We start from the raw sequence: 27,880 nt of genomic DNA on the forward strand, positions 1-27,880 counted from the left end.
CAGAGCGCCCGCTTTGGGGGTGAGGGGTTGGAGAGGTGGGCCCTGGCTTTCTGGCTTATGAATAACATGGCCCTGGCCTGTGTCAAGCAAAATAATGGCAAAGTGTTTGCCTTTTCAGTAAGCTGAGTGAATCCATTTAATGCATTTGTTTCCTGATTTTTTTTTCTGTTGGAAATGTTATCTGAAGGGATTGGAGCTATTTAGTTTTGCACAAGGTGGATCCAAAGCGGCAGGGAGTGGGATTATAATTGCTAAGGAAATGAGCCGCACTCTGTGGATCCTGCCTGGTGGGCTCTGGAAAGAGGTTTTGTGTTTTTTTTTCCCTGTAGTTTCTTCCTCCCTGCAAATCTTCCCTGGCTTTATTCTGAAGGTGCTTCTCTCCCCTTTCAGTTCTCCCAGCAGCCAGCGGGTGGGGACATCGTGTTGGCTTTGTGGCTCCATTCCAGAGCGCTTAAGGAAGGTCCCAGAGGGAGTGCCACCTGGCATTGTGTGGACAGATGTCTGGGTGGCATGGTGCTGTGGTGGTTTTATGCGGCAGGACCAGCCCGGGTTAGAGAAACAGCAGATTAGACAGAAGTCAAATCCTCAGCCTGCTTTTCTTCTCTAAATAACACCTGTGGAGTTTATGAGTTCCTCGACGGAAAATCTCAGAAATCTGCATGAGAATGGTGTTTCCTGCCAGGAAGACCTCAAAGAGTTTATAGGATGCCATCCTGCAGCCTGAATGCGTTTATGGCCATATCATATATACGGGGCTGACTCTCCCTACGCTCCTTGAGGGTCACGCCCACTTTCCTCCTGGAGGGCCCAGCAAGGACATGGGAAATATCGTCCTGAGAGGACTTTGCTTTTGGTTTTATTTTCCGAAACTTTGGACTCATCAGAGAAAAGTTGTCATTCTTGTGCGTTGGCTGAAAGATTCTTAGCTTTCGTTGTAGGGATGAGGGAGGAGGAAGGAACAGGGATCTGTGGCAGCTCCCATCCGAGCTGGAGTCTGGAATGCTGACTCTGGATGGGGCTGGGTCGGTTACCTTCCGAGAGGCCCTGAGGTCAGCAGGGATTCTGGGAGAGGGCCGTCTCTCAGAAAGGGCCACGTGGGAGAGGGTCTGAGGTCCTCAGGTGTGCTTTGGGTGAGACTCAGAGCGGAGGCAGATGGCAGAGGGAGCGGAAGACCAGCCTCTCGGAGGTCACGGATGGGTTTTCTCTCTTCGCGCACTTGAACTCCAGTCTGGACTCCAGGGCACGGCTGCTTTCTTCTCTGCCGTGGTGCCTCTCCCCGTGAGGCTGAGAGGATACAAAGGGCAAAGACATATGGGGCCCAGACTCACTTTGCACGTAGCTCGGTGGATGCTTGTGAGGGAACAGAATGCGAGCAAGGGGGTGACTAGAGGGTGCACCGAGCCCCTCTGCCATCCCCCGGCCTCTGTCCCACAGCACTGTGATGGCGGCACCACCACTGGCCTCCTCCTCTTTCTAAGCCCTGTCTCCCCCTCATTCAGCCTCCGCGTGAGCCAGGCTTCGTGCCCTCTTGAAGTGAAGTCACTCAGTCGTGTCCGACTCTCTGTGACCCCATGGACTGTAGCGCACCAGGTTCCTCCGTCCATGGGATTCTCCAGGCAGGAACACTGGAATGGGTTGCCATTTCCTTCTCCAGGGGATCTTCCTGACCCAGGGATCGAGCCTGGGTCTCCCACATTGCAGGCAGAGCCACCAGGGTTTACCCTCTGAGCCACCTTTGAGGCCATGCCCTCTGGAGTCCCAACATATTGCAATATTCTCCTACGTTCCTCCTTGGACGCCAAGGCAATCTCTCTCCCTTGCAGTCTGTTCCGGCCGGCCTAAAGTCCTTGCCTGACTCTGCAGGGTTAAATCTGACCGTGTACACAGGGCTCAGTCTAGACTGGCCCTCGTCACCCTCTTACACTCGTGCTCCAGCATCTTGAAGGACCTGCATCACCCGTCACACGTGGGTGTCACCCCCAGGGTCCCGCCTGCGTGTGTTGCCCACCTCCTGCCCACATGCCCTTCCTTCTCTCTGGCTGGCAAACCTGTGCTCATCCCCGGACTCAGCTCTTCCCGGAGTTGCCCTGAGACTGACCTGAGTCAGAACCTCACCTCCCATCTCGTTTCCTTCAGAGCTGCCCTCTTGCCTAAATCCCTGCTGAGGCAAGGGTCACACAGCCTTGTTTACCTGTGCTCTCCTCCCTACCTGCGAGTTTCTGCAGGTCAGGGACTCTGTGGCTTTCACTTTCACCCTGAGCTCCAAGGAGGAATGAAATGTTTCTTCAGTGAATCCAAATTAGACCGTTTAAGCGTTGCAGGTCAAACCACGGATCTAAGAGGGAGGTTCTCTGCTTCTCACGTGGGAGGCAGAGAACAGACATGGAGTTGTTAATCAGTGGCTTAGGAAAGACCCAGCTGTCTGACCTTGGGCCTGAGACCTTCCAGACCTCTGGCTGCGTCTTCTCTTTGAGCCCGAGGGTGGCCCCCTGTGGGGGGTGGGTCTCTCTCCCTGGCCGCCTGGGGCTAATGAGCAGAGTTGATGGCTGCTCCTTTGGCAGACCTGCTCCCAAGAAAAGTATTCTGGGCTCTGTGGGCAGTGAGTGAGCGTGGTTGCCCTCTGCGGCAGTTGGAGCTTGTGTGGAGGTGGGGAAGGCAAACAGACTCTGTGTGGCTTTGTAGGGGGAGAATCCCAGAGCCGGTGAGAGTGCTGGGGGGTGGGGGGCAGAAGGGGGAGCCGTGACCCTTGGCCTTGGTGTCGGCTGAGGGAAGATCAGGCACAAACAGGGCCCCCGGGGCAGAAGAGTGCTCACTAGGAAAGAACAGACGTGTACGTTGCGTGCTTGGATGCTCACGGGAAGGGCTTCCCTCTGACCCTGCTTGGAATAGAAGATAACCAGGTGAGTTCAGGTATCACCTGGGGCAGAGAGGCATGAGTGAAAGTGAAAGTCACTCAGTCATGTCCGACTCTTTGAGACCCCGTGAACTATACAGTCCATGGAATTCTCCAGGCCAGAATACTGGAGTGGGTAGCCTTTCCCTTCTCCAGGGGATCTTCCCAACCCAGGAATTGAACCCAGGTCTCCCTCATTGCAGGCAGATTCTTTACCAGTTGAGCCACCAGGGAAGCCCAAGAATACTGGCGTGGGTAGCCTATCCCTTCTCCAGTGGATCTTCCAACTCAGGAATTGAACCGGGGTCTCCTGCATTGCAGGCGGATTCTTTACCAACTGATCTATCAGAGAGGCATTAGGTAATACCCTTTCTGGATGACATCCCGGGGGATGAAATGGAAACCTCCTCTGTGTCTGCCTGGTTCCTCCCTGGGGGCTTCCGAGGCTGCATGTGAGGCTTTCCACTTTCCCACAGGACCACGCTCCGTCTCTTTGCCGTCTTCTTTGTAAACTTGAACACGTGGTCTCCTTCTCCCTCTGCCTCCTCTTAGGAGTTATTATCTGGGAAACAAAGAAGTGACTAGAACAGTTCCTGTTGTCAAGGAGCTTCACGTCTTGAGAGGAAGGGAAGGAAGCCGCGTGGAAATGATTACTATCTACTTGGAAAGGTACATTGCAACGGATGTACCCCTAAAGGAAGCCGGTTTAATTGTTACTACTGGAGTACAGTGAATCAAGTCGAGATCTCTGATGTTCTAAGTTGGCATCTAGAAAGGAGATTTATGAACAGTTAATTTCAATTAAGACAGAAAACTAGAATTTGTTAACATCTGCTATGTACCAACCACCCTAGACATGTTAGCTTACTTAGCCCTCATTGTCACTCTGGGAGGCGGTTTGTGTTTGTATTATGCTTAGTTTAGAATCTTCTTTCTTTCTTTGGCTGCACTGGTCTTAGCTGTGACACACAGGATCTGTTGTTGTGACACATGGAATCTAGTCCCCTGACCAGGGAATGAACCCAGACCCCCTGCATTGGGAGTGAGGAGTCTTAGCCACTGGGCCACCAGGGAAGTCCCTATCTTCTTTTTACAAATGAGGAAATCGAGGTTCAGGAAATCGAACTTACCCAAGGCCACACAGCTCAAAAGGAGCATAGTCATAAATTAAGCTGCTGTTGGTCTTATTCCACAGTACATGCTTTTTACTACTTAGCAGGCAGATTATGGGGCTTCCCTGGTGGTAAAGAATCTGTCTGCCAGTGCAGGAGACATAAGAGACAAAGGTTTGATCCCTGGGTCGGGAAGATCCCCTGTAGAAGTACTTCCACTCCAGTATTCTTGCCTGAGAAATTCCATGGACAGAGGAGCCTTGAGGTCTGCAGTCCGTGGTGTTGCGAAAAAAATCTTAGTGACTAAACAACGAGGCAGATTGTGAGCACTTTTGCGTTTGAAAGATTGTTTGCAGTTGGTAAAGTCCACCTTGACTGAAGGGTTTAATATCTTACAATCAAAGGGACCTGCAGAGCTGTCTCTGAGAGTCCTGCTGGTTTTGACCTAAGTGGACACTATGGCTTAGAACCAAAGAGCTTGCGCCTAGCACACCGCTGGGCTCAAGTCTCCACACACAGAGGGACCCAGCAAACAGGGTGCGGGTGAGGGCGCATCCACTGAAGATCTGGGTGGGGAAGGGCTGGCTCTGATGGGTGAGAGGAAGTGACCATTTTTATGAGCGGAGTGACCAGTGTGCAGCAGCCAAGGATACGCAGAGCTGAGTGTTATCTCCGGAAGTGAGATCCTGCCATTCCAGGAACTAATAACTGTTGTTGACAGATAGGAGCTCTGGGTTTAAGGAGAGGTGCCTCGTTACTTGCCCAAAAAAAGGCAAAGTGCATGGTGCTCAGAAAGGAACGGCGGAATCACTGAGGGCCCAGAGTTAAGCTGGACGCAGCGTTCTTCAGGGTCCCCAGTCAGTGCTGGTGAGCTTTGTTCTGTTTTAAAGCGTTTTTGTTGTGGAGCTTTTTAAGAAGCCTTTATTGAATTTGTTACAGTACTGCTTCTGTTTTGTTTTGTTTTCTTGGCCCTGAGACATATGGGATCTTAGCTCCCTGACCAGGGATTGAACTTGCACCCCCTGCATTGCAAGGTGAAATCTTAACCACTGGACCACCAGGGAAGAGCTTTTTCTCTTGTTTTTTTTTTTTTTTTAATATTTATTTATTTAGCTTAACCAGTCTTAGTGGTGGCACATGGGATCTTCCAGTGTCAGCATGTGGGATCTAGTTTCCCAACCGGGCATTGAACCCAGGCTCTCTGCATTTGGAGCCAAGAATCCTAGCCACTGGACCACCAGGGAGGTTCCCCTGGTGAGCTTTTAAAGTGAAATGGATTTTCTGCCACTGGGGCAAAACTTTTGATAATTCTGTTCTTTAAAAAGTAAGCAGATAGAAAAAGATCACTTCAAGGAAAGGCTGGTGCGAGCATAGTTTTCTTTGAAAGGGCTGAAGTCTAGTTTAATCCCTGCTTTAATCTCCAGGAAAGAGCTGATCGGGCTGTCAGAGAGGGGACACTGTCCAGACCGTGGGGGCCGGCCAGCTGGTGGTTTGTTTGTTCTTCCTCTGAAGCTGCAGTGAGGCTGGTCAACCTCCTCCCTCCGGGAGACCTGGCTTCAGGTAGCATTCTTAAAATGCTCTTGATTTTCTTTGTCTGGCTAGAAATGTGTCTTTTTAAGTTGGGGGCTTTTCATTTACTGAGGCTATGTTTTCTTGTCATGGCAGCCCTCGTTTTGGTAAAATACTACTAAGAAAGAGCCCAAGATTTCTAACCAAAAGATTTGGCATGTTTGGACAGGTGGACACCATTAAAAAAAAACAAAACAAAAAGAACTTGAAAAAAATGCTCCCTTTTCTGAAATCACTGGAAGCCACGATTCACTTGCTTAGAGCCCTTCTAAATCTAAAATTGTCTCAAATGTGACATTTTGGACATTCTCTTCAGCGCATCCTGCCTCAGTTTCCAAAAATATAAAATGAGAACCATGCTATGTGCATTTTTAGGGCCATGGTGATGATGAAATAAATGATAAACATAAACCAAGAAAAAGGTCTGCACCGAGTGAACCTAATAATTGATGACTATTATTTTGATTCTTACGTAAAATGCTCTTGGGGCTTTTGTTGCATTGCTAAAGGAAGTGATAAAGATGTGAATGAAGACAATAAATGCTTTTAAATCCCAGACACAATCTCTTCATGCAAAATGAAGACGATAGTACTTTGGCCACAGGACTGCTGGCACAAAATAGATACTAAACAAATAATGGTTTTCTTTTTCTTTCGTTCAAATTTGGCCCCTATATATGTGTGTGTGCTAAGTCACTTCAGTCCAACTCTTTGCAACCCCATGGTCTGTGGCCCCCCAGGCTCCTCTGTCCGTGGGATTCTCCAGGCAAGAACACTGGAGAGAGTTGCCATGCCCTCCTCCAGGGGATTGTCCGACCCGGGGATCGAACCCACGTCTCATATGTCTCCTGCATGTGGGTTCTTTACCACTAGTGCCACCTGTGAAGCCCCGTATGTATATTTAATTCCAGACCAGGCACGAGCTATGTGTCATTAGATAGCTGTACCAACCTCTCTGAGCCTTAAGTTTCTTCATCTATAAAGTCGGGATACAGACAGGGAGAGAAATAATGATCTGATAGGACTGTTGCTAAGATTAAAATCACTGATGCTTACAGTGATGCTTAGCAGGGTGGCTTGCCTTTGCCGGAGGTCTGTAGTTCACCTGATCTTCAATTGGCCTTCTACTTAGATTCTGTGGGACATCGGTCATCAGTTTTTATGACTGCATTTAATTTACTTTTTAAAAGTAACCTTCAGTTTTTAATAAAAATAAACATGCTCTCAGTCCAAAAAATTAAATGTTATAAACTTTAAAATGAAAAGTAGGACTTCCCTGGTGGTCCAGTGGGGGAAGTCTGTGCTTCTATTGCAGTGGACACAGGTTCAATCTCTGGCTGGGGAAGTCAGGGCCCACATGCCGTATGATGTTTTTATTTCGTAGTGCGTATACAAGTCATGTTTACTCTATGCTATAGTCTATTAATGTGCAATAGCATTATGTCTTGCCTGGAAAATCCCATGGATGGAGGAGCCTGGTGGGTTGCAGTCCTTGGAGTCGCTAAGAGTCTGACTCGACTGAGCGACTTCACTCTCACTTTTCACTTTCATACATTGGAGAAGGAAATGGCAACCCACTCCAGTGTTCTTGCCTGGAGAGTCCCAGGGATGGGGGAGCCTGGTGGGCTGCCGTCTATGGGGTCGCACAGAGTCGGACACGACTGAAGCAACTTAACAGCAGCAACATTATGTCTAAAAAATGTATGTACCCCAATTAAAAAATACTTTATTGCTAAAAAATATTAACCATTATCTCAGCCGTCAGTGAGTTAGAATCTTATTGCTGGTGGAGGGTTGGAAACATTGTGAGAATTACCAAAAATGTAACCGAGACAGGAAGTGAGCAAAGCCTGTTTTTTGTTAATTTTTATTTTTTATTGATGTATAGTAAATCTACGAGGTTATGTTAGTTTCAAGTGTACAGCAAAGTAGTTCAGTGATACGCATATATATGTATATACTCTTTTTCAGATTCTTTCCATTCTAGTTATTATTAGATACTGAGGATAGCTCCCTGTGCTGTGTACTAGGGCCTTGTTGCTTACCTAGTTTATATATAGTAATATGTTTATGTTAATTGCCACTCCTAATTTAACTCGACCAGGCCTCCTGCCTCCATGTATTCCCTCCAGTTTTATTCCAAACATCTCTGTCCACCTGACCTGCTTAAAACATGACCTTTATCCTTATAAATCCCTTGTTCTGAAGCTTCAGGGTTGTCACCTACTAAAGCAGTGGGCTTCCGTGGTGGTTTAGCAGTAAAGAACTCGCCTGCCAATGCAGGAGGCCCAGATTTGATCCCTGGGTCAGAAAGATCCCCTGAGAAGGATATGGCAACCCACTCCAATATTCTTGCCTGGAAAATCCCGTGGACAGAGGAGTCTGACAGGCTATGGTCCATGGGGCTGCAAAAGAGTTGGACATGACTGAGCCATGAAGGCCCTGGTGACGGGCACTACTTCGGATTCTGTGGTTGAAGAGCATCGCCCACCAGTGTTGGGAAGGGCTGGGCCAGGCCTTGGAAGGCAGGCAGCAGAGGGGTGGGGGGAAAGGAACCCCCTCGGTTTGCAGACTGGAGTCACTGCAGCAGGAAAATATTGCAGAGGCAGTGCCCAGGGAGCAGCGGTCAGAGCCCAGCCCTGGAGGTCACAGGTGTTGACCTGGATCCGCAAAGCACGGAGGAGGGGTTCGGCTTTGGGGTTTGGCCCTGAGTGAGGCTTTTCTCTCTCCTGACTCCTCATTCCCCCATCTGATGGTTGGGGGTTCCTCACAGGCCAGCGAGCCCCAGCAGGGCCGGCATCTTAGCCTGCTTTGCCCTCTGATCCCAGGCTCTGCCCCCGGGGGGTGGTCTCGTCTGTGAGCTGGAGCACTGCTGCGGTGGGTAGGCAGTTCCCACGCCACTCGACGGTCGTGCAGTGGGACGAAGAGCAAGGGCCACGAGTTGTCAGACGGTTCTCACACTCCTCCTCCATCCTCAGTTACCAGCACTTACTTTGGCTTTCAAATGCCTCATTGGATTGGGAGTGGGGTCAGTCTCTCTCCCTGTGTGCTTCTAGACTTTAAAGCTTTGGTGTGTGCTTAGGGTTGTAAAATGAAATTTCCATTTTTTGAGTGTGAGCACTGTTTCATGTTTGTCCCTTTTGTGTTTCTCCCTTCCTCCTCCCTTCCCCTCTCCCTCCCTCCCCCGCCCCCAATTCTGCTTTCTTTCCACAAGACTTCTTGCAGGTTGCTTATCATCTCCGAGGCTAAGATTCGGAACCCCATCTTTAAATTGGGCTTCATAATATCGCTCACGTGTGTTGAGCGAGGGAACAGGCCTGGTGCCTGGCACTCGGGAGCTGGACAGTGTTCATTATCTTTCTTCCTCTTTATGGCTCTGTCCACACCAGGTGTTGTTCTATCTTAACCCCTGGAGTCCTCCGGGCTCAAGGTGCTGATCAGGCGTCAGGTGTAGAGGACCTTGGGAAAGAAGAGAGGCTCTGGATGCCCTGAGCGTTTCTTTCAGCCCTCGAGCATGCTTCTGCAGGGGCTCCTCGTAAAATGGGCCGGACTTAAAGCTGCTTTCTGTGCGTTAAGCTCTTCAGACAAAGATCTATAGAAACAGGAGCCGTTTGTGATGTTATTAATTGATGGCAGCTTTCCATGGACCACCCCGAATGGAAATGCAGGCAAGGGCCCCCAGATGTGGCCGGGAATCCCCCTCTCTTGGATTGAAGGATGCAGCCAGTTGAGAGGAAAGGCAGATGCAGAGCCCTGGAGCCTCTTCTGACTGTTTGGTGGCTCAGCCGTTGCTGTCTGTCTTTCAGGAGCACTTTCTTTTTCGTTGGGGCTAATTCCTGCAGCAACCCTCCCACCAGCTCATTTCCCCAGGCGGTAAGCTGGGGCTGACCAAGGAGGTGTGGCGGAGGGGGGTGGGGAACCTGTGCTCAGGAGTTATTGCCGCAAGCAGGAAGTGTTTAATGGTTTCCATTTACTGTTAGTTGGAAGAAGGAAGGCTGGACCTTTCTTCCAACAGAAGCAGAAAATCAGCCTGAGGACACCGCCCCATTTTACCCTCACGAGGGAAACCAGAGCTCCTTAGGGCACCAGTGGTCCCATCTTAAAATTGCTCGGCTTCTTACAGCGCGAGGACTCAGAGAATATCTTACCTACATCTTAAGTCAATGTGATCTGTGAGGTGGTGCCTGGCACGTGAAGCCAGTCTCACAACTAGTGTGGCTGACTGTATGTCACTGTAATGAAACAGGAAGCCACTGTCCTGAGGTCACGTCGGGGCTGGCATCTTCTGCCATTTTTTTGGCTGCACCAAGCAGCTTGCGGGATCTTAGTTCCCTGGCTAGGGATCCAACCCGTGTCCCCTTCTGTGGAAGCACAGAGTCCTAATCGTTGGACTCCCAGAAAATTCCCCATCTTGTGCTTTTAAAAGTCAAATATCACTTTAAGAATCAACAGACATGCAAAATAGATGACAGCATAGAAAAGTTGAATAATCTGTTTTCATCCCTTTAAGAGAGTTGATCTTTTCTTATATGATAGCAGATTTGCAAAAATCCATCCAGCCTCTGTCTAAAAGAAACCCTTAACAAATTTTAAAAGTAGGTTTTAAAGGCCACGGTTGTGATTATCCAGTGAAAATTAGAAATTCATAATATAAGGCTAATCCTTCTTCCTCTCAAATTTTGACTGTTTAGAAATTAAACCTACATTTCTGGATAACTACTGCATCAAAAAGGGAATCAAAATGGAGATCATAAACTATCCAAAAAGAAATGAAAGGGGACCTCTTTACACTTAACCTAGGGGTCACAGCATAAGAAGCACTCAGGGGAAAACCTAAAAGCCTTAAATATCTTCACTAACAAAACAGTCATATGGAAAATAAAGATGAGGATAAAGTAGTCATTTTAAGAAGTTTGGTAAAAAGTACAAAACATTAAACTAAAAGGAAACAGGGTGATCTAAACAAAAAACTAAATGAAATAGAAAATAAATAGAACACATTTGAAAAGGACACGACTGAATGACTGAACTGAACTGAAACATTTAAATGCCAGTTCTTTGGCCAGGACTAAATACAGAGATTTAACCATATGTCTGATCCCAGAGAAATATGTGAGCGAGTATCTGAACCTTCCCTCAAGGGAATGCGATGCAACTGTTAAAACAGTTCTAACAGCCTTTGTAGGAGGATTGGGGGAAATGTTCATGTCAGATGAGAAGAGCAGAATCAAAAAGTGTATCACAGAGTGATAGAGCCATGTGGATACAGCCTTCCACGTCCCTCCTGTTTCCCACGGAATTAAGTCTGCAAAGAGTGCATAAGAGTATCAGAGAGAATGGAGTATTGACAGGTGCTCAGCGCAGAGGCCGGGTGCAGGCATTGCCTGATGGAAGGAAGGACCACATACTATATGATTCTATTAACATGTGTCTGCAAACATCAGGTGGCTGGCTAGGGCTGGAGGATAGAGGACTTGGGGGTGACAGCTAAAGGGTTTGAGGTTTCTTTTGGGGGTGAGGACAGTGTTCTAACCTCAGTTGTGTGATACCTGTACCACATGTGAGTATACTAAAAACCATTTATCTGTACCCTTAAAAAATTGAAGTATAATTTATTTACAGTGATGTGTTAGTTTCTGGTGTATAGCAAAGTGATTCAGTTATACATATATATATATATATATTCTTTTCATATTCTTTCCCATTATAGTTCATTACAAGATATTGTTATATATAGTTACTGGTAGGAACTTTATGGTAGGACCTTATTGTTTTTCTGTTTTATGTGTAGCAGGTGAATAGTATGGTAAGTGAATTAGATCTTAAGCTGCTACCAAAAAAAAAATCACATTGATTATCTTGGGGCATGGACGCAATGATTTTCCTCCTGGTTTTCCACCCTCTTCTGTAATCCCAGATTTCCAGATGTAATTTTTTATTACTTGTCTAATGGAAATCATGATAAAGTAATAAACACTGTAAGGCAAGAATGTTCCTAATTGGCCTTTTAGCAGAGGCGGCGGTGATGGGCAATCTGCTAACCTTCCTCCTGAGAAGGTGAGCGGAGGCCGGGTCTGGTAATCCTGAAATCGGTGACTGGTTGTCATGGATCTCTGCGCTGCCGGCACACACAGAAAGTGGCGCAGGGCTATTCTTCTGCAAGTCAAGGAGAAGAAAGCGTCGTTTTTGTCTGGGATCTCTCAAAAGCAGGATCACCTCTCAGGGAGAAGCTGGGGGGGTTGCTGTGAAACCTGTGGACGACTGAGAGCCAGTTTCTAGTAAAATCTCCTAAGAGGTGTCAGACTCTGCTGAGTGCTAAATTAGGGAAAGCTGTTACTTATATAACTTCCTGTAATTGCCCGGCAGGAGCAGTCCCTGAAAGCCACCCACTCCTCCTGTTGGCTGAGCGGGGGATACGGGGCCCTCCCTTCCTGGCAGCCCGGATCTCTTCTACCTTTGGGCTTCGTGCTCGGGGGTCAGGCTTTTTAACCGCAACTGAAATGCCATTTTAAACAGAAGACTCCCCTGTCTCTTTTGAAGATGGGAAACTCGTACGCTGGACAACTGAAGACCACGCGGTTCGAGGAGGTCCTGCACAACTCTATCGAGGCCTCCCTGCGCTCCAACAGCCTGGTACCCAGGCCCATCTTCTCCCAGTTGTACCTGGAAGCAGAGCAGCAGCTTTCCGCTCTAGAAGGTAGGAGATGCGTCTGTGCTGTTCTCTACCGTGTGCGGGAATATTCAAGATAGGGCTGGAAACTCCTCTTCCACTTGGTGTAGCAACTGTTGGGTCTAGCAGAATGGAATTATCAGGAAACAGAAAGTTGCATGTGCATCCTTACTTGGCTAAAACTCAGATTTAAGTCTCAGCCATAAAGTTGCAAGGAATGAGGTGATTCATTGGACTAAGAGGAGAAAGAAAGGCCGGAGTTAACTTGTGCTCAATTGGTTGTTACTTATGAAAAGTTTTGATGGTCTGACTTCGATAAGTAAGACATTTTAACATATTTTTGACCTTCAGTTATACATATATTTTTTCCTCTGTGATTTGTGGCCCTATCTTTGCAAAGGAGTGTAAGTACTTTTCCATGTGATAGCAGTTATGAGAGCCCTCTAGAAACTGTTAAAAGCCAAGAATAAACGCTTATGATTTTAATGTGTGCCAGCAATAAATTATCTTTGGGCATGGGGATAAGTTTGGGGTTTACTTAATTATGCAGAGACTAAACTAGTTGTATTTTTCAGTCTTTAGTTTGTACCTTTTATAGTCATGTATCTTCATGTCCAAAGTTGCCCCTTCCCCTTATTTATTGCTGAAGAAGTCGTTTTTGTTACTTGTCTTCCACTTGAAGTTACCTGCAGACTTCGCTTAGCTTTTGAAGTGAAAGACGGCTGTGGTTTACAACAAAAATGAACTAATTAAGGAAGCCTGCAATGTACCAGGCCCTGTCTTAGGGTGGTCGTGGTGTGTGCCTGTGTCCCTGTGTGTGTATGGTTGTGTATGCAAAGTGGGTGTGGGGAAGGTGGGCTGGGGACGGTTGCATTTTCCAAGGGAAAATGAGACATAAAGGGCCTCGTGATATCTGATCGTCCCTCTCTAGGAGGGAGGCTTTCCTTGTGTCACTCTTTACAACGTTTTTACAAAATTAATCTTGCAAGTAGCAACAGCTAAGCACCTAAAGGAACTGGCTCTGGGTCTGAGAGAAAGTAGATTGTGGTCAAAAGCAGGAGTCAGGAAACCCGAGTGTTCTCTGGCATTCACATCAAAGTACCAATGATTTCTGGCCCAGGAAGTTTTACTGTGACACTGGGGGGCATTTGAGGAATAACTGGGGCATCTTTCATAGTCCATGTTTTCAACTAGCTGAAAGACTTGTGAAATATGTATTAAATGATCATTGTTAACTTCTTACCGTATTGAAAAACTTAGCTGCTAATGGTAAATGAACAGTAGTACTCATGATAAGTACTCATGGTCAGCCATTCTCGTTTATGATATGAAATCCAGCGCAGGTCCTATCATTTTCCCATTTGTCTGGCAAGCAGCATAGAGAGACCGTCCCAGATTTTGTTTCTCTAGCACTGGGAAGAGTCGGGAGGGGGGTTGGCGAAAAGGAGGAGATGGTCGATTTGCTAAATGTCCCTATCAGTCGAGCACTCCGCTTGAGCCCCTGGTTTCTGCATCATAGAACGTGGTGCACAGTGTTTGTTTGGTCTGTCTGTCTGTCTCTCTGTCGGGGTCTCTTATCTTATTGCTGTCCTTCCTCGACAGTAACATCAAGGATGCTTTTTATGACCAGGGCGCTGGTATCCCAGACACCCCTAGATCTGTTAACATTTTCTCTATTTGCAAGGGTAGTTCAGAGGGGCCCTGTTACTTTGTTCTCCAAATTAGGGGTATGACCTTTCCTAACAGGGGAGAAACCTTTTATGTGTTATTTTTTTTAAAGGAAGGCCAAGCAAACCAAACAAATACACCCTTCGAATTTGGGATAAATGTTTATTAAACAAGATACAGGTAAATTCCTGTCATCCCACCCACTCAGAATGTCATACAGTTTCTTCTCATGTAAAGAAAACAAAATTTATTCTAAAACATCAATACTTTCATACACCATGGGGTGAAGTGCTGTCATGACATCTTTGAATTCCCATGGTTGAATTTTAAGATCCTAAGCTCCCAATCCAGTTAGTTTTGTCTAAGGCCATTTTAAAGCCCTCATTCTGCCAGAAGACCTTGGTAAACAGTCTGGTTTAGTCTGGCCCTGGTTAGGAAGTCTCCTCAGGCTTGCTGCTGGCTGACAGATTCCATCAAAGACCCTGGAATGTCTGATGTAGACCTTTGACCTTTAATCCCGCTTTCTGCTAAGAAAGAGGGATTTCTTAGCAGCCACTGGATTTTGAGCCCTTTCTTTGACTTTCAGAGGCTTAAGACCCTTCTCTTTCATTCTTTCCGAGAGAGTCTACATTCCTGCTGTTTTTGGTTGAACAGAATAAACATGCAGACATTCCTGTGCGTGCCCTCCGAGCTCCTAAAGCCTGGCTTTCTTTCCCCTTTTCACTCTAATTGTTGGCTCTTTGCTGTCCCCCTGCTGAGCCCTTGGAGGTGAGTCCCTGGTTCACAGACTAATCTTGATTTTGCAGAACCTTCCAAGCCACCCACTCTGTAGGCGGCTAAAGGGTGGTTTGAGCCCCCGTGGGGCCCATGCTGCATGGGTGGCACCTGGGGTCTGGGTGTGACTCTCTACCTTCTGCTAAAACCAACCATGCCTGCACTTAGTGGCAGGAAGGAAGCTTCTGAAAGAGGCTCTGGTGTTTATCCCTTCAACTCCCTTTGTGTTCTTCCTGGGTAATCTTTTTACAGTCTCCCCACCACCTCTGTGTCCTCCAGTCCTAGAGGAAGGGAGACACCAGGAATTCTTGCTTACTTCCTGCTCTGACCTTCCCAAGGTCATGGGCCTGGGCTGTCCCGAAATGTTCAGTTTCTTCAGCCTCTTGTCCTTCTGGCACCTTTAAAATAGAGTTTCCCTGGTGACTCAGATGGTAAAGAATCTGCCTGCAATACAGGAGACCCAGGTTTGATCCCAGGGTCAGGAAGATCCCCTGGAGAAGGGAATGACTACTTACTCCAGTATTCTTGCTTGGAGAATCCCATGGACAGAGGAGCCTGGCGTGGGGTCACAAGGAGTCAGACGTGACTGAGCGACTAACAGCTTTAAAGTGGTGACCACCCTGAGGCTGTACTTCCAGCATGCTGTACTGATTAAATCATCCTCGGAATGTTCTGTGCAATGCTGATTGCCGTATTTCCCACAGAGACTGTCACAGATCAAGGTGACCTTATATAACCACCTCATCTTAAAGAGGGAGGATTTGATGCACAGAGAGGTTAAGTAACTTTCCTGTGGCCGCACAGACAATGGCAGATCCAGGGACTAAAACTGGCATTCCCAGATTCCTAGTCCGTTTTTCTGCTGCACACGATTTCATCATTAACCGGAAAACACGTCGCACACTGAAGGGATGGATGAGTTGAGAGCCAAGGGAGGTGAGAGTAGAGGAAATGGCAGCAAAGGGGCTGGCACGAGGGGAAGAGACAGGAGATACAGAAGAGAAAAGAAGCAGCTGTCCCTGGCCTCGGGTATCCAAGGATGCCTGCAACAGCCCTATTGTGTGAAGAAGTCTGGGTGCTATTTATTAAATGACATTTAAAGATAGATAATTTGAGAAAGACTTTTTACCCAAAACATCTCTTAAAAGAAGTTTGAAAACTCACTAATGTGAAACCCTTTTTCTCTAGCAGGTTGGGTAAATAAGGGATGTGTGCGTGTGTGTGTGTGTGTGTGTGTGTGTATGCACCCACACGCGCTCTGTGTGTACTCCAAACAGTTGGGAATTACAATGATATGGAAAAAAATAAGAACAAACTTTTTGGCTAACTCAGTGGTTTCCTGAGTGTTGCCTCTGTGTGTATGACACATTCTGCTGGGGGCCTGGATTCCAGAATAACTACAGCGCCCCCTGGCCCCCTAGGAGCTGACCATGTGGGGAAGGCCAGCTCCTCTGCTGCGGAGATGGAGAGCACGCACGCGGAGAGTGGGGTTTCCTTGGCCAATTGCTGGCTCTCCTGGCCCGTTCCACGTTTGCCATTAGTCCTAAAATACTATTTCACTTAAAAAGAAAAGTTTCCTATAGTCGTAAAGTCGCTGAGGGGGCCTGGTTCGTTTTGTGTGTGTGACAACTTCTGGTGTGTTTATATTTCTAATAATGTATACATCTAGTTTTCCCTTGGGGATAAATAACAGCATATAGTTTGACTCCTGTCTTATTCAACATAATGGCTATTCACACTGTATTTCAGGTTCTAAACCAAGTGATGCAGTTTATGACAAGGACAGCAGCTTGGGCACCAGATACAGCTGGGAACAGGCTGGCTGTGCTGCTTAGCAGGTGGTTGAATCACTGGGTCTCTCTGAACCTCAGTTTCCTTACCTGTAAAATGGTCCCTGGGTTACACTGTGGTTCCTCCCACACAGCTGTTGTTGGAGTGCTTGCTGTGTGCAGACTTCATAGTCGGTTCTTGTCAGCAACTGTATACATACCGAGGCCTGTTGGTCACGCAGATATGTGCAGCTGTGAGTGCTGGGAGGGGATGTGGACCTGTATTTGAAGTCACAAGGCCAGGCTTGGAGCCAGAGTCTATGACCTTGGGAAAGACATCAGGTCTGAGTGAGCCTCGCCCCTCGCCCCTAGTGAAGAAGGGTGACAGTGCTTGGCTTAAACAGTGTGTCTCTGAGGACTGGTTAATTCCTAACTAACTGGGGCTCACTGTGTACTTACTTCTGCCTTGGTCATCACTCCCCTGTTCCACGTCTAGGTGGAAGCCGAGTGGACAATGAAGAAGAGGAAGAGGAAGGGGCCGGGGGGCCGGAACAGAACTGTCCCCCAAACCCCTACCAGATGCACCCCCCGCCTGAAGGATGCTGCACCACGGACGGTGAGATGCCCGCTGGGCTGTGCGCTGAGAGCCCCCAAGCTGTGAGCCGAGCCCATGTCCCCAGGATGATGGATGAAGGGGAACCACCCCACACTTGAGAGCTGGACCTGGCTCCATCCTGGCCCCCCTCTCAGAAACTTTGAGTAAATGACTTAACTTCTCTGAGCCTCGATTTCCATGTCTGCAAACTAGCGGCAGGACCACCTGCCCAAAGATGATCAAATGAAAGCTTTCCAGGGCTTCTCCCACTTGGTGCCTCACAGAGCGGGTACTACTTCCTGCTTTGCCCAGGAGCAGACGGGAGAACTAGGAGCCAGTGCCCTGAAAATGGTAAAGCAGATATCCCTGGAGGAGAATCTTACTAAGGTATAAATACCTTACGGGTTTGCAGGGAAGGCCTCGGGGTCTCAGAGTTCACATTAGCCCATTTGGTCAATAAAGATGGAAAAACACAGGGCATGGGGCCACTTGTGCCTTCGGGGAGAGAGATTCCCAGAAAAGGTCCATCAGGATAAATCTCAGCTGTTTCTCTTCTTTTTTTTCCTAAGTATTTCTGGACACTTAATTTTTAAATAAGAAGCAGGTTTAAGGGCTTCCCAAGTAGCACTAGTCATAAAGTATCTGTAAAGAGACGAGGGTTTGATTCCTGGTTTGGGAAGTCCCCTGGAGGAGGGCATGGCAACCCACTCCAGTATTCTTGCCCGGAGAGTCCCATGGACAGAGGAGCCTGGAGAGCTATGGTCCATGGGGTCGTAAAGAGTCAGAATTGACTGAAGCGATGTAGCACGCGCACAGACGTTTAAATGCTCTGAAATACAAAAAAGGTCAAGTGCGTAGAGCCCCCCTCTGCTGATGTGACTTCTCTGAGACCATCATTACCAGGTCTTCAGCCTGAATTCCTGCCCTTGGCCCATGCCTCATACACGTTAAGTGCAGGGTGGAAAAGACATCAAATTACTCTCAGTCCCTTCTGGATTTTTCGTCCACATTTTCATTTACCATCACTTGTCTACCCATCTCTCCAACTGACCTTCATTTGTACATTCATGTGTGTTTATTGTGTGGTAACACCAACAGTCATAAAAACCGCAAGTAGTTAAGTGTCATGAATGACGATGGTTATAATTTGATCTCCCAGAATTACTTTCATTCATTTTGTTTTTTTATTCTGCCCAGTCACTTTATTGCTGTGAATCATGGTAACTCACAAGTGAAGTGCATGTAAGGATAACATACCTAATAATGTTCTCAGAATTAATTTTAGAGTCAGCCCGGTCCAGGGGTGAGGGTGGTGCTGACAAAATCCAAACTATTTTCCTGCTTTGCCCGCATGGATCCTGGTTATGTGGGGCCGCTCGCTGGATGGTGTGTGAGCCCTATCCATCCCTCCTAGGGTTCTGCCAGGCTGGGAAGGACCTGCGTCTGGTCTCCATCTCCAGTGAGCCCATCGACGTCCCTGCGGGCTTCCTCCTGGTGGGTGCCAAGTCCCCCAGCCTGCCTGACCATCTCCTGGTGTGTGCCGTGGACAAGAGGTTCCTTCCGGATGACAACGGGCACAACGCCCTTCTTGGTGAGTTCCTCCTGGGCTCTGCTCTACAGCTCAGGCTGCATGATGGGTGGGGACAAGGAGGGCCACTGGTCCCCTTGGAAGACAGGCCACCTTTCAGCCTCTTCATCAGCATTCCCCACAACCCCATTCATTCCTCATCTGTGGCCTATTTCTTTGTGGAATGGAATGCAAATGAGATTTGTTTTAAAGTGTGACTACCTGGAGCTTTCCCTGGTGGTCCAGGGATTAACAGTCTGTACTTCCAGTGCAAGTATACTTATACTGCAAGGAGATCCAACCAGTCCATTCTAAGGGAGATCAATCCTGGATGTTCATTGGAGGGACTGATGCTAAAGCTGAAACTGCAATACTTTGGCCACCTCATGCGACGAGTTGACTCATTGGAAAAGACTCTGGTGCTGGGAAAGGTTGGGGGTGGAAGGAGAAGGGGACGACGGAGAATGAGATGGCTGGATGGCATCACCGACTCTGTGGACATGAGTTTGAGTGTACTCCAGGGGTTGGTGATGGACAGGGAGGCCTGGCGTGCTGTGATTCATGGAGTCGCGGAGAGTCGGACACGACTGAGCGACTGAACTGAACTGAACTTCCAGTGCAGGGGACATGAGTTTGATCCCTGGTTGGGGAACTACATGATACTGTGTAGCATGGCCCAAAAATAAATGAATCATGTAAAAGTAAAATGTGACAACTTTCCTATAGAAAGCCAGTCAGTTAGTACTACTTTTTTTGGTTAATGTGTTCATCAGAACTTTCCTAAGTGCCTACCTGTGTTGGGAATGTAATCCAGACCCCATCCGAGATGCTCTCGGAGGCCAGCAGACGCGCGGCAGGAGGAGAATAAGGCTGAGCATGTGTCCCCCTGACTAGTCTTGTTCCGAGGGACTGCCCGGCACCCTCTTCCATTCTCTGCTTTACCTTTTGCCTCTCACCGGTCAAGGTCGCCTTGGACCTGTTAATGAACTTGCCTGAGGGTGCGTGAGTAAAGGAATGTGGCCAGGATTCAGACTCAGGTCTTCCTGGCTCCGTATTGTACCTTTAACTACTGCGCAGTCACTCAGTGGGTCAGGGTCAGCCTAGAGAAGCTGTGGTTTTGACCTTTGAAACCACCGCTGGTCCACGGGATCCCCAATGTCAGTGCAGAGTAGAGGCCAAACCGTACCAAGCCTGTCTTCTGTTGGTTCAAACATTTATTGAGCTTTTACTGAATGCCCGACCCTGCGCTCAGCACACTCCCCCATAAGTGGAGCAAAATCGGGGGAGACATGAGGTTTAGACCAAGAGCTCAGGGAGCTGGCTCCAGCCCATGTCTGACCACAGGCTGCTGTGTGACCCTGGGCCTCCGTATCCTCATCCAGAGAGTGGGCAAGTGCTTTCCACATGGCCCCTCACCTGGCCTGGCGTCTCCTTGGCAGGAGAGCTGGGCAGGCAGGAGGGCTGGTAATGATCTGTCTAGCTGAGATGTAGCCTCAGTAATAATCTTCATGGCAGAAGCAAGTTTGACCATCAGAGTTTATGGGAAAAACTTCTAGGTTAAACTTCTCCTGCTGGCCCCCAGTTCCTTCTGTGCTTTCCCCGTGGACAAGCATTTAAACCTCAGTTTTACGCTTGCTATGCCCCCAAATCTGGGTAGGTAAACACACTTTCAATTCAGTTTACTTGCTCAGTCGTGTCCGACTCTTTGCGACCCCATGGACTGCAGCACGCCAGGCCTCCCTGTCCATCACTAACTTCTGGAGTCTACTCAAACTCATGTCCATTGAGTCGGTGATGCCGTCCAACCATCTCATCCTCTGTCGTCCCCTCCTCCTTCCGCCTTTAATCTTTCCCAGCATCAGGGTCTTTTCTAATGAGTCAACTCTTCGCATCAGGTGGCCCAAGTATTGGAGTTTCAGCTTCAGCCATCAGTCCTTCCAATGAATATTCAGGACTGATTTCCTTTAGGATGGACTGGTTGTATCCCCTACACACTTTAATGGGTATTTATTGAGGACATTGTATGTCCGAGTCTCTGTGCAAAGGACTGAAGGATAGATGTGGGAGAGCAAGGTTTGACCCAGAGAAGAGAAAGAAATGGTTCCTGCTATGAGGGCCGGGAGACACGACGGTGTGTACACTCTGAAACTTGGCAGATGACTGCTCACTGGAGCAACAGACATGACTCTGAGGAAACAACCAGCAGGAGAAAAGGTTTTGGCCAGTTCTTTCTTAAGGCGGGTCTACGGGTTTCTTGTAACCAGTTTTGAAAACAAGAATAATCCAGGAAATTTATTCCACCAAGGAAGCTCATTGCATCTGAGTGAATTAGCTTATCAAGGCCGCTCAGGACAGAACGAGTGGGGGAGACAGACTGGTGCCTTGGTGAGCGTTTGATCTGGCCTGAATCCCTCCCCTTTGTGACTGTAAAGGAATTGGGAGGGCAGTAAATCTAGGAGGCTCTATGTCTGGAAATGCAGAGGCAAGAATCTTTCAGTTCATTCACCACAGGCCTGGGAACAGCTTCAGCCCCTCGGGCGGGGAGCGTAGAGGAAGTGGGGTCTTTGTTAATTGCTTGCCAAAAAGCCATCGGAGGTGAGTAACAAGGGCTGGCTGGTAATAACCCATGCTTTCTTCTTTTTTAAAATAACTTTATACTCTCAGCTTGCACATTTAGCACTGTTTAGATTTCCTGCAATTAACCCTGATGGCTGCATAGGGCACGGTGGCCCAGCACCCCTCTGGGGCCGGGGCTCAGCACTTTTTAGTGACCTATTAAGGGGAGGCTCTGGAGTATCTTAGGGGAAAGTAACAGCTTTAAACCCCCCACCCTCCCCTAATTTATAGAGAAAGTAGTGCTGGTTTTAGTGACCGAATCAACTGAGAGATTTCTGTCTGTGAAAGCGAAAAGACTGAAATGTAGGTGTCTATTCCAGTTGTTTGATAGTAATTCATTGAAACTAGCTGATGGCTAAGACGAAGGAGAAGAAACCATCTATTTATACAGCTGTGCGTGTGCTTGCTAAGTCTCTTTAGTCGTGTCTGACTCTTTGTGACCCCATGCACGGTAGCCTACCAAGGTCCTCTGTCCATGGAATTCTCCCAGGCAGAATACTGGAGTGGGTTGCCGTGCCCTCCTCCAGGGGAATCTTCCTGACCCAGTGATCGAACCCATGTCTCTTACATCTCCTGCATTGGCTGGCGGCTTCTTTTCCACTAATACCACCTGGGAAGCTTCTATCGATTACAGCTGGAATGTTCATTTCTGAGATGAGAGTAAATGAGCTGTTTGTTCATCTAGCAGGCAAATAATCATACGTTTATTATTATTCATAGTAATAAATAGCTGAAGGTGGACTTTAAGTTCAGCCTGGGGCCCCAAAGCCAAGTGGCACTTGGTCCTTCCTGGAAGCTCAGGGCTGTGGGAGGACACAGGCCTTCCCTCAGAGATCCACATGCACTGCAAAGAAATCGAACTTCTGGGAAATCTCCGGGCAACAGGCTCCCACCGAGGGCTTAAGATGCTATGGGATCCCCAAGGATGCACTGACTTCTGGGATGAGAATGTCTCAGAGGGTGTCGCTGGTGACGCACTTGGGTCCTGAAAAATGGGTGGATTACCACTTGGAGAAAGACAGCAGCAGCAAATGAACCTAAACAGCAGCCACTTTACTTCTTATGCACCAAAGACTGTTGGAGTTAAAATGGAGTGAGTGAGGTGGGTGTGTTACTACCTAGCACTGAGATATGAAGAAACAGAGGCATGCGCGATAGAACGAGGTATGCCTGTCCTTACTGCTCGGGAGAGCCAGCGTTTCCATTTTGATTTCTGAACCACAAGGAGGAGCCCCTTCTGGTCTGTGGCCCTCCCTCTCTGCCTCTGGAACTGAACTGTGGTTCCACAGCCCACATTTGTCGTCAGACGAAGGCCTGTAACCTGTTGAGCTGTTTTGGGGAAGGGATGGCAGTGCTGGCCTTGGCAAGGTGCTCAGAGCACCCTTGGATTTGCAGTTGTGTTTCTTACTCATCATCTTTTGTTTGACCTCAGGGTCAGATCCCTTCCAGGGAGCTTGGAAGATTTCTCGGGGCCTCATTCTTGGATGGCAGTTGAGCTGCTCAAGGTTCCGGGTTGGAGACAAAAGAAAAAATAAAAACATTAGATTATGAACTAGGGAGCATTAGAAACATGAAAACATTAGGGAAAAAAAGCACATCACAGTGTGTGCAGAGAGGCTGCGTGTTCGCTCTGCAGTTGTTTCATCTCCTCTCTCTGCCTTCCCTCCCGGTGTTTGCTGGCTGTCTCTCCTGTGCTGGGCACTAGTTTGTATACGTGCACTAATGCACACAGATACAACCCATACCTCCCCGTGGACACACATGCTCCCGGTCCTGTGGAAGGATGGGGATGGTTATGGGGGGAAATACAGATTTTAATAACTCTAACATTGAGGAAGAAGTTATAAGGACTGTCAGCAATATAAAGTCCGGCCTAGCAGTAGGAGGGACGGGAGATAAAGCAGAGATGGGGGTGGTAGGCATTGGGGGCAGTCCTGGAGGCATGCTTGTGCATCCACACTCCGTTCTCATGCTAGAATTGCGTGCATCACTCTCTGGATCTACTCTGGACTACCACTTAGTCCCTTTGGTTCTCAGGTTTCCCCAAGGAAGGTTTAGCTGTCCTGACCAACTGGTGGTTGCGTCAGTTCAGCTGGGTGCTTTGTCTGGGCGACAGTGGATGGCAAGAACACTGTTGGTTTTCTCTGCATGTCAGTTTCCTTCATGTCCTTCTAACAACGAGTAAACATAGAGCACAGTGCTATCATTTTTTGGTACCTTAATCTATTCAGTACAGAGGAGATAGGAGTCTGGAAGGAAAAACTAACCTGTGCCTGCCTTCTTAGACCAAGAGATTTGTCCTTATTTCTAATGCCTTTTAAGGAATATTAAACTTGCTTACAATAGAGCAGATAAACCAGGTTTCTGTAATATTTTCTGTTTGGTCGCTAAGTCACATCTGACTCTTTGAGACCCCATGGACTACAGTATGCCAGGTTCCCCTGTCCTTCACTATCTCCCAGAGTTTGCTCAAATTCATGTCCATTGAGTCAGTGATGCTATCTAACCATCTCATCCTCTGTCGTCCCGTTTTCCTCCCGCCTTCAATCTTTCCTAGCATCAGGGTCTTTTCCAATGAGTCAGCTCTTCGCATCAGGTGGCCAAAGGATTGGAGCTTCAGCTTCAGCATCAGTCCTTTGAACGAGTATTTAGGGATAATTTCCTTTGGCATTGACTGGTTTGATCTCCTTGCAGTCCACAGAACTCTCAAGAGTCTCCTCCAACGCCACAACGCGAAAGCACTGATTCTTCAGCGCTCAACCTTGTTTGTGGTTCGACTTTCACATCTGTACATGACTACTGGAAACACCATAGCTTTGACGATTTGGACCTTTGTCAGCAAAGTGATGTCTCTGCTTTTTAATATGCTGTCTAGGTTGGTCATAGCTTTTCCTCCAGGAGCAAGTGTCTTTTAATTTCATGGCTGCAGTCACTGTCCACAGTGATTATGGAGCCCGAGAAAATAAAGTCCATCATATTTCTGTAATATAGGCATCTTCTTTCTCTATGGGGACATGTTTTGAACCTTCGCTAACTGATGTTATTTTGGACAGTAGTAGCCAGAGGCCTCCGGAGAGGGCAATGGCAAGCCACTCCAGTACTCTTGCCTAGAGAATCCCATGGATGGAGAAGCCTGGTAGGCTGCAGTCCGTGGGGTCGCTAAGGGTCGGACACGACTGAGCGACTTCACTTTCACTTTTCACTTTCACACATTGGAGAAGGAAATTGCAACCCACTCCAGTGTTCTTGCCTGGAGAATCCCAGGGAAGGGGGAGCCTGGTGGGCTTCCGTCTATGGGGTCACACAGAGTCGGACACGACTGAAGTGACTTAGCAGCAGCAGCAGCCGGAGGCCTCAGGACTATCCCCTGTAAAAAGCAGAGCTTGTGCACAGAACCCCTTGGCCCTCCTGGCCTATATCAAGATGCCCTTTGTAAACTTGTCAGCCAGAGGATAAGATAAAACAAATGAGTCTCAGCTTTAGGGTCTCTCCTGCTGAAGGACTTTGTTGCATAGAAACCAGACGTACCTGTGCACGAGGCAAGGTCATAGGGAAGGCCTTTGCGAGACAGTGAGCTTAAAGCAGAACGGTCTACTAGGTACAAAAGCTAAACCATCACGTTTTTCTTGTATTAACCAACTGACTCTGGTTTGAATGGACTTCACAATTTGTTTAAGTCTTTCAACCATGTTCTCTGGATTTTGATAGTTCATAAGAGGTGAAACTCCAATGCTTTGGCCACCTGATGTGAAGATCTGACTCATTTGAAAAGACCCTGATACTGGGAAGGATTGAGGGCAAGAGGAGAAGGGGATGACGGAGGATGGGATGGCTGGATGGCATCACTGACTCGATGGACATGAGTCTGAGTAAACTCTGGGAGTTGGCGATGGACAGAGAGGTCTGGCATGCTGCAGTCCCTGGGGTCGCAGGGAGTTGGACACGACTGAGTGAATGAACTGAACTGAGCTGAAGAGGTGGTTTTGTCATCACCTCTGGAAGGCAGCCTCTGCAGAGCCTCAGAGTTGAGCTCTGTCATCTCCCAGAAAGGCTTCCCTGGCCTCAGGCAGCAGGAACTGATACGAGCAGTCTCCTTCCATATGAGAGGCTTCACCATGGCTGCCGGGCCCAGATTTCTCTCACCATGATCCTGGCGTGATAAAATGCTTGATTTCTGCTACTTGTGGGATATACTTCCTTGATTCCTGGAGGGAATTTTGGATTCTGAAGAGGGCTCTCAGTGCATCCAGTCTCAGTGGTTTAATTGCTTTGAGACTCTGTGATTGGCTGGCACTGAAGACCATAGTGTGTTCGTGCTAAACTTGAGTCATGTCTCACTCTTTGAGATGCTATGGGCTGTAGCCCGCCAGGCTCCTCTATCCATGGGATTCTCCAGGCAAGAATATGGAATGGGTTGCCATTTCCTTCTCCAGGGGATCTTCTCCACCCAGGGGTCGAACCTGCGTCTCCTGCCTTGGCAGGTGGGTTCGTTACCCCTGAGCCACCTGGGAAACATAATTTCAAGTACTTAAGGCTTGTACTTACTTATACTTTAGTCAAAGCTCTCCCCCCCACCTCCATCCCCACCAACTAGAAGCACTTTGTGTGCATATTGCATACACAGAATATAGTCACTTTATTTCTGCTGGTGATGCTCCAATATCAAATAATTCCTTGACTCATGTGTTGGACTACAGTATAAACATTTATTGTTTATTCACTAAGTTGTGTCTGACTCTTTTGTGACCCTATGGACTATAGCCGATGAGGCTCCTCTGTCCATGAGATTTTCCAGGTAAGAGCACTGGAGTGGGTTGTCATGACCTCCTCCGGGAGATCTTCCTGGCCCAGGGATCAAACCTGCATCTCATGTCTCTTGCGTTGGCAGGCGGTTTCTTTACCACAAGCACCGTCTGAGAAGCCCAAAGACCACGGGGACAAACCAGATTATTGCAGGTGCTCAGTTAGTGTGGACAGATTAATGGGACGGGTGTGTCCCATAGGATGCGTAGGCTTTAAACATGCCCCTAAGCAAGCGCCGGCATCCATGCTTGCCTGGGCTTGTCTCTGCGACCCAGCGTCTCTTTGATCAAGGTCTTTCGTTTGTGTCAAGGTCATCTTGATCCCTGGACCAGCGTGAGCTGACAGAGACCTTTGCCCCCTGGACTTCTCGGGTTGGTGGTTCAGGACATGAATGCCTAGTGAACGATGGTTCACTTGGAGGCGTCTTGGGTGTCAGGTGGGGACAATCCTGGTTTGTTTGCTCCCCCCAGGTTTCTCTGGGAATTGTGTCGGCTGTGGCAAGAAGGGCTTCTGCTACTTCACGGAGTTCTCCAATCACATCAATCTGAAGCTGACCACACAGCCCAAGAAGCAGAAACACTTGAAATACTACCTGGTCCGCAATGCCCAGGGGGCTCTGACCAAAGGGCCTCTCATCTGCTGGAAAGGCTCAGGTGAGCAAGCTCTGTGGGGTGGGCCATGGGAAGAGGGCACCGCTAGGCCAGTCAGGGGCCTATTGGCTTGACTCTGGGCCGAGACTTCTCTGCAGTGCACATGGTGGCCAAGAGGTCAGCCCTATGAAATCAAAATGCAGTTTTGCCCTCCGGGCGTCCAGTTTATAGTATCAATCTAATTGTATGGGTGCTTTGAAAACTGACACAGGGCCACACGGTGCAGTGTCTTCTTGTAAGTATCTGGGACAAGATTCTCAACCGAGGGTGATTCTGTCCCCCAGGGATATTTGGTGATGTCTGCCGGGAGGGATTGGGGGAAGGAGGAGAAGGGGATGACAGAGAATGAGATGGCTGGATGGCTTCACCGACTCGATGGATATGAGTTTGAGTGAACTCTGGGAGCTGGTGATGGACAGGGAGGCCTGGCGTGCTGTGATTCATGGGGTCGCAAAGAGTCGGACACGACTGAGCGACTGAAGTGAACTGAACTGAAGACACTGTTGACCATCCTGACTGCAGGGAGCCCCTGGCGTCTCATAGGTGGAGGCCAAGGATGCAGTGCCCGGGGCAGCCCTCCACAGAGAATTGTGCAGCCCGGTGTCAATGGTGCTGAAGTTGTGAAGCCCCAACTTAGAGAAAGCTCAGCTCAGATAGCCTCCCTCCCTGCCCTGCAGTCCTGTCAACCACAAACAGAAAAGATCAGCTTCCTGGGGCTGGGGGTGGCAGAAGAGAGCTTTAGGAAGGGCTTCCCTCCATTCTTCTCTTCTGTCGCCCTGTATCCTCCTGACTGCAGTCAGCTCTGGAGGCAGAGGGAGGGGCTGGATTTTCCAGACCCCACTGAGATGCCTCTTCTTCCATCAACCAACTGTGGAGGGATGTGTCCTAGAAGGGTTCTCAGCGAGGTGCCCAGGAGAGGCAGCCTGTTGTCCCTCACTTGTCTGCATCGGTGATCTCTGGTCACCTGGACTATCCCAGCCAGCTTCTGTGAGTGGAAAAGAGGGGCTTCAGGAGGGGCTGGTTCTAGGCATTCACCCCCCGCCCCCTCCCATCACTCCTTTCCTCCCCGTCTCCTTTCCTGGCTTGCACGCGTGCTCGGTCGCTCAGTCGTGTCTGACTCTTTGCGACCCTATGGACTGTAGTCTACCAGGCTCCTCTGTGAAATTTCCCAGCAAGAATACTAGAGTGGGTTGC

General features: G+C 48.4%; 1 protein-coding gene across 6 annotated transcripts in view; it reads left to right on the plus strand.

Annotated features, from left to right (window-relative positions):
• The window catches only part of GREB1 (growth regulating estrogen receptor binding 1), a 131,116-nt gene that overhangs the window by 46,795 nt on the left and 56,441 nt on the right, over window positions 1–27,880 (plus strand). For all 6 annotated transcript variants that reach the window (XM_088841195.1, XM_088841193.1, XM_088841192.1 and 3 more), the window contains exons 2-5: window positions 12,115–12,271; window positions 16,952–17,071; window positions 18,465–18,641; window positions 26,507–26,689. In XM_088841195.1, the coding sequence (XP_088697321.1) occupies window positions 12,115–12,271; window positions 16,952–17,071; window positions 18,465–18,641; window positions 26,507–26,689 (637 nt within the window). The remainder of the gene's footprint in view (window positions 1–12,114; window positions 12,272–16,951; window positions 17,072–18,464; window positions 18,642–26,506; window positions 26,690–27,880) is intronic.

This window comes from Moschus berezovskii, chromosome 11, assembly GCF_049115385.1.
Source record: "Moschus berezovskii isolate FMDL1 chromosome 11, NW_MosBer_1.0, whole genome shotgun sequence".
Classification (NCBI taxonomy): Eukaryota; Metazoa; Chordata; class Mammalia; order Artiodactyla; family Moschidae; genus Moschus; species Moschus berezovskii.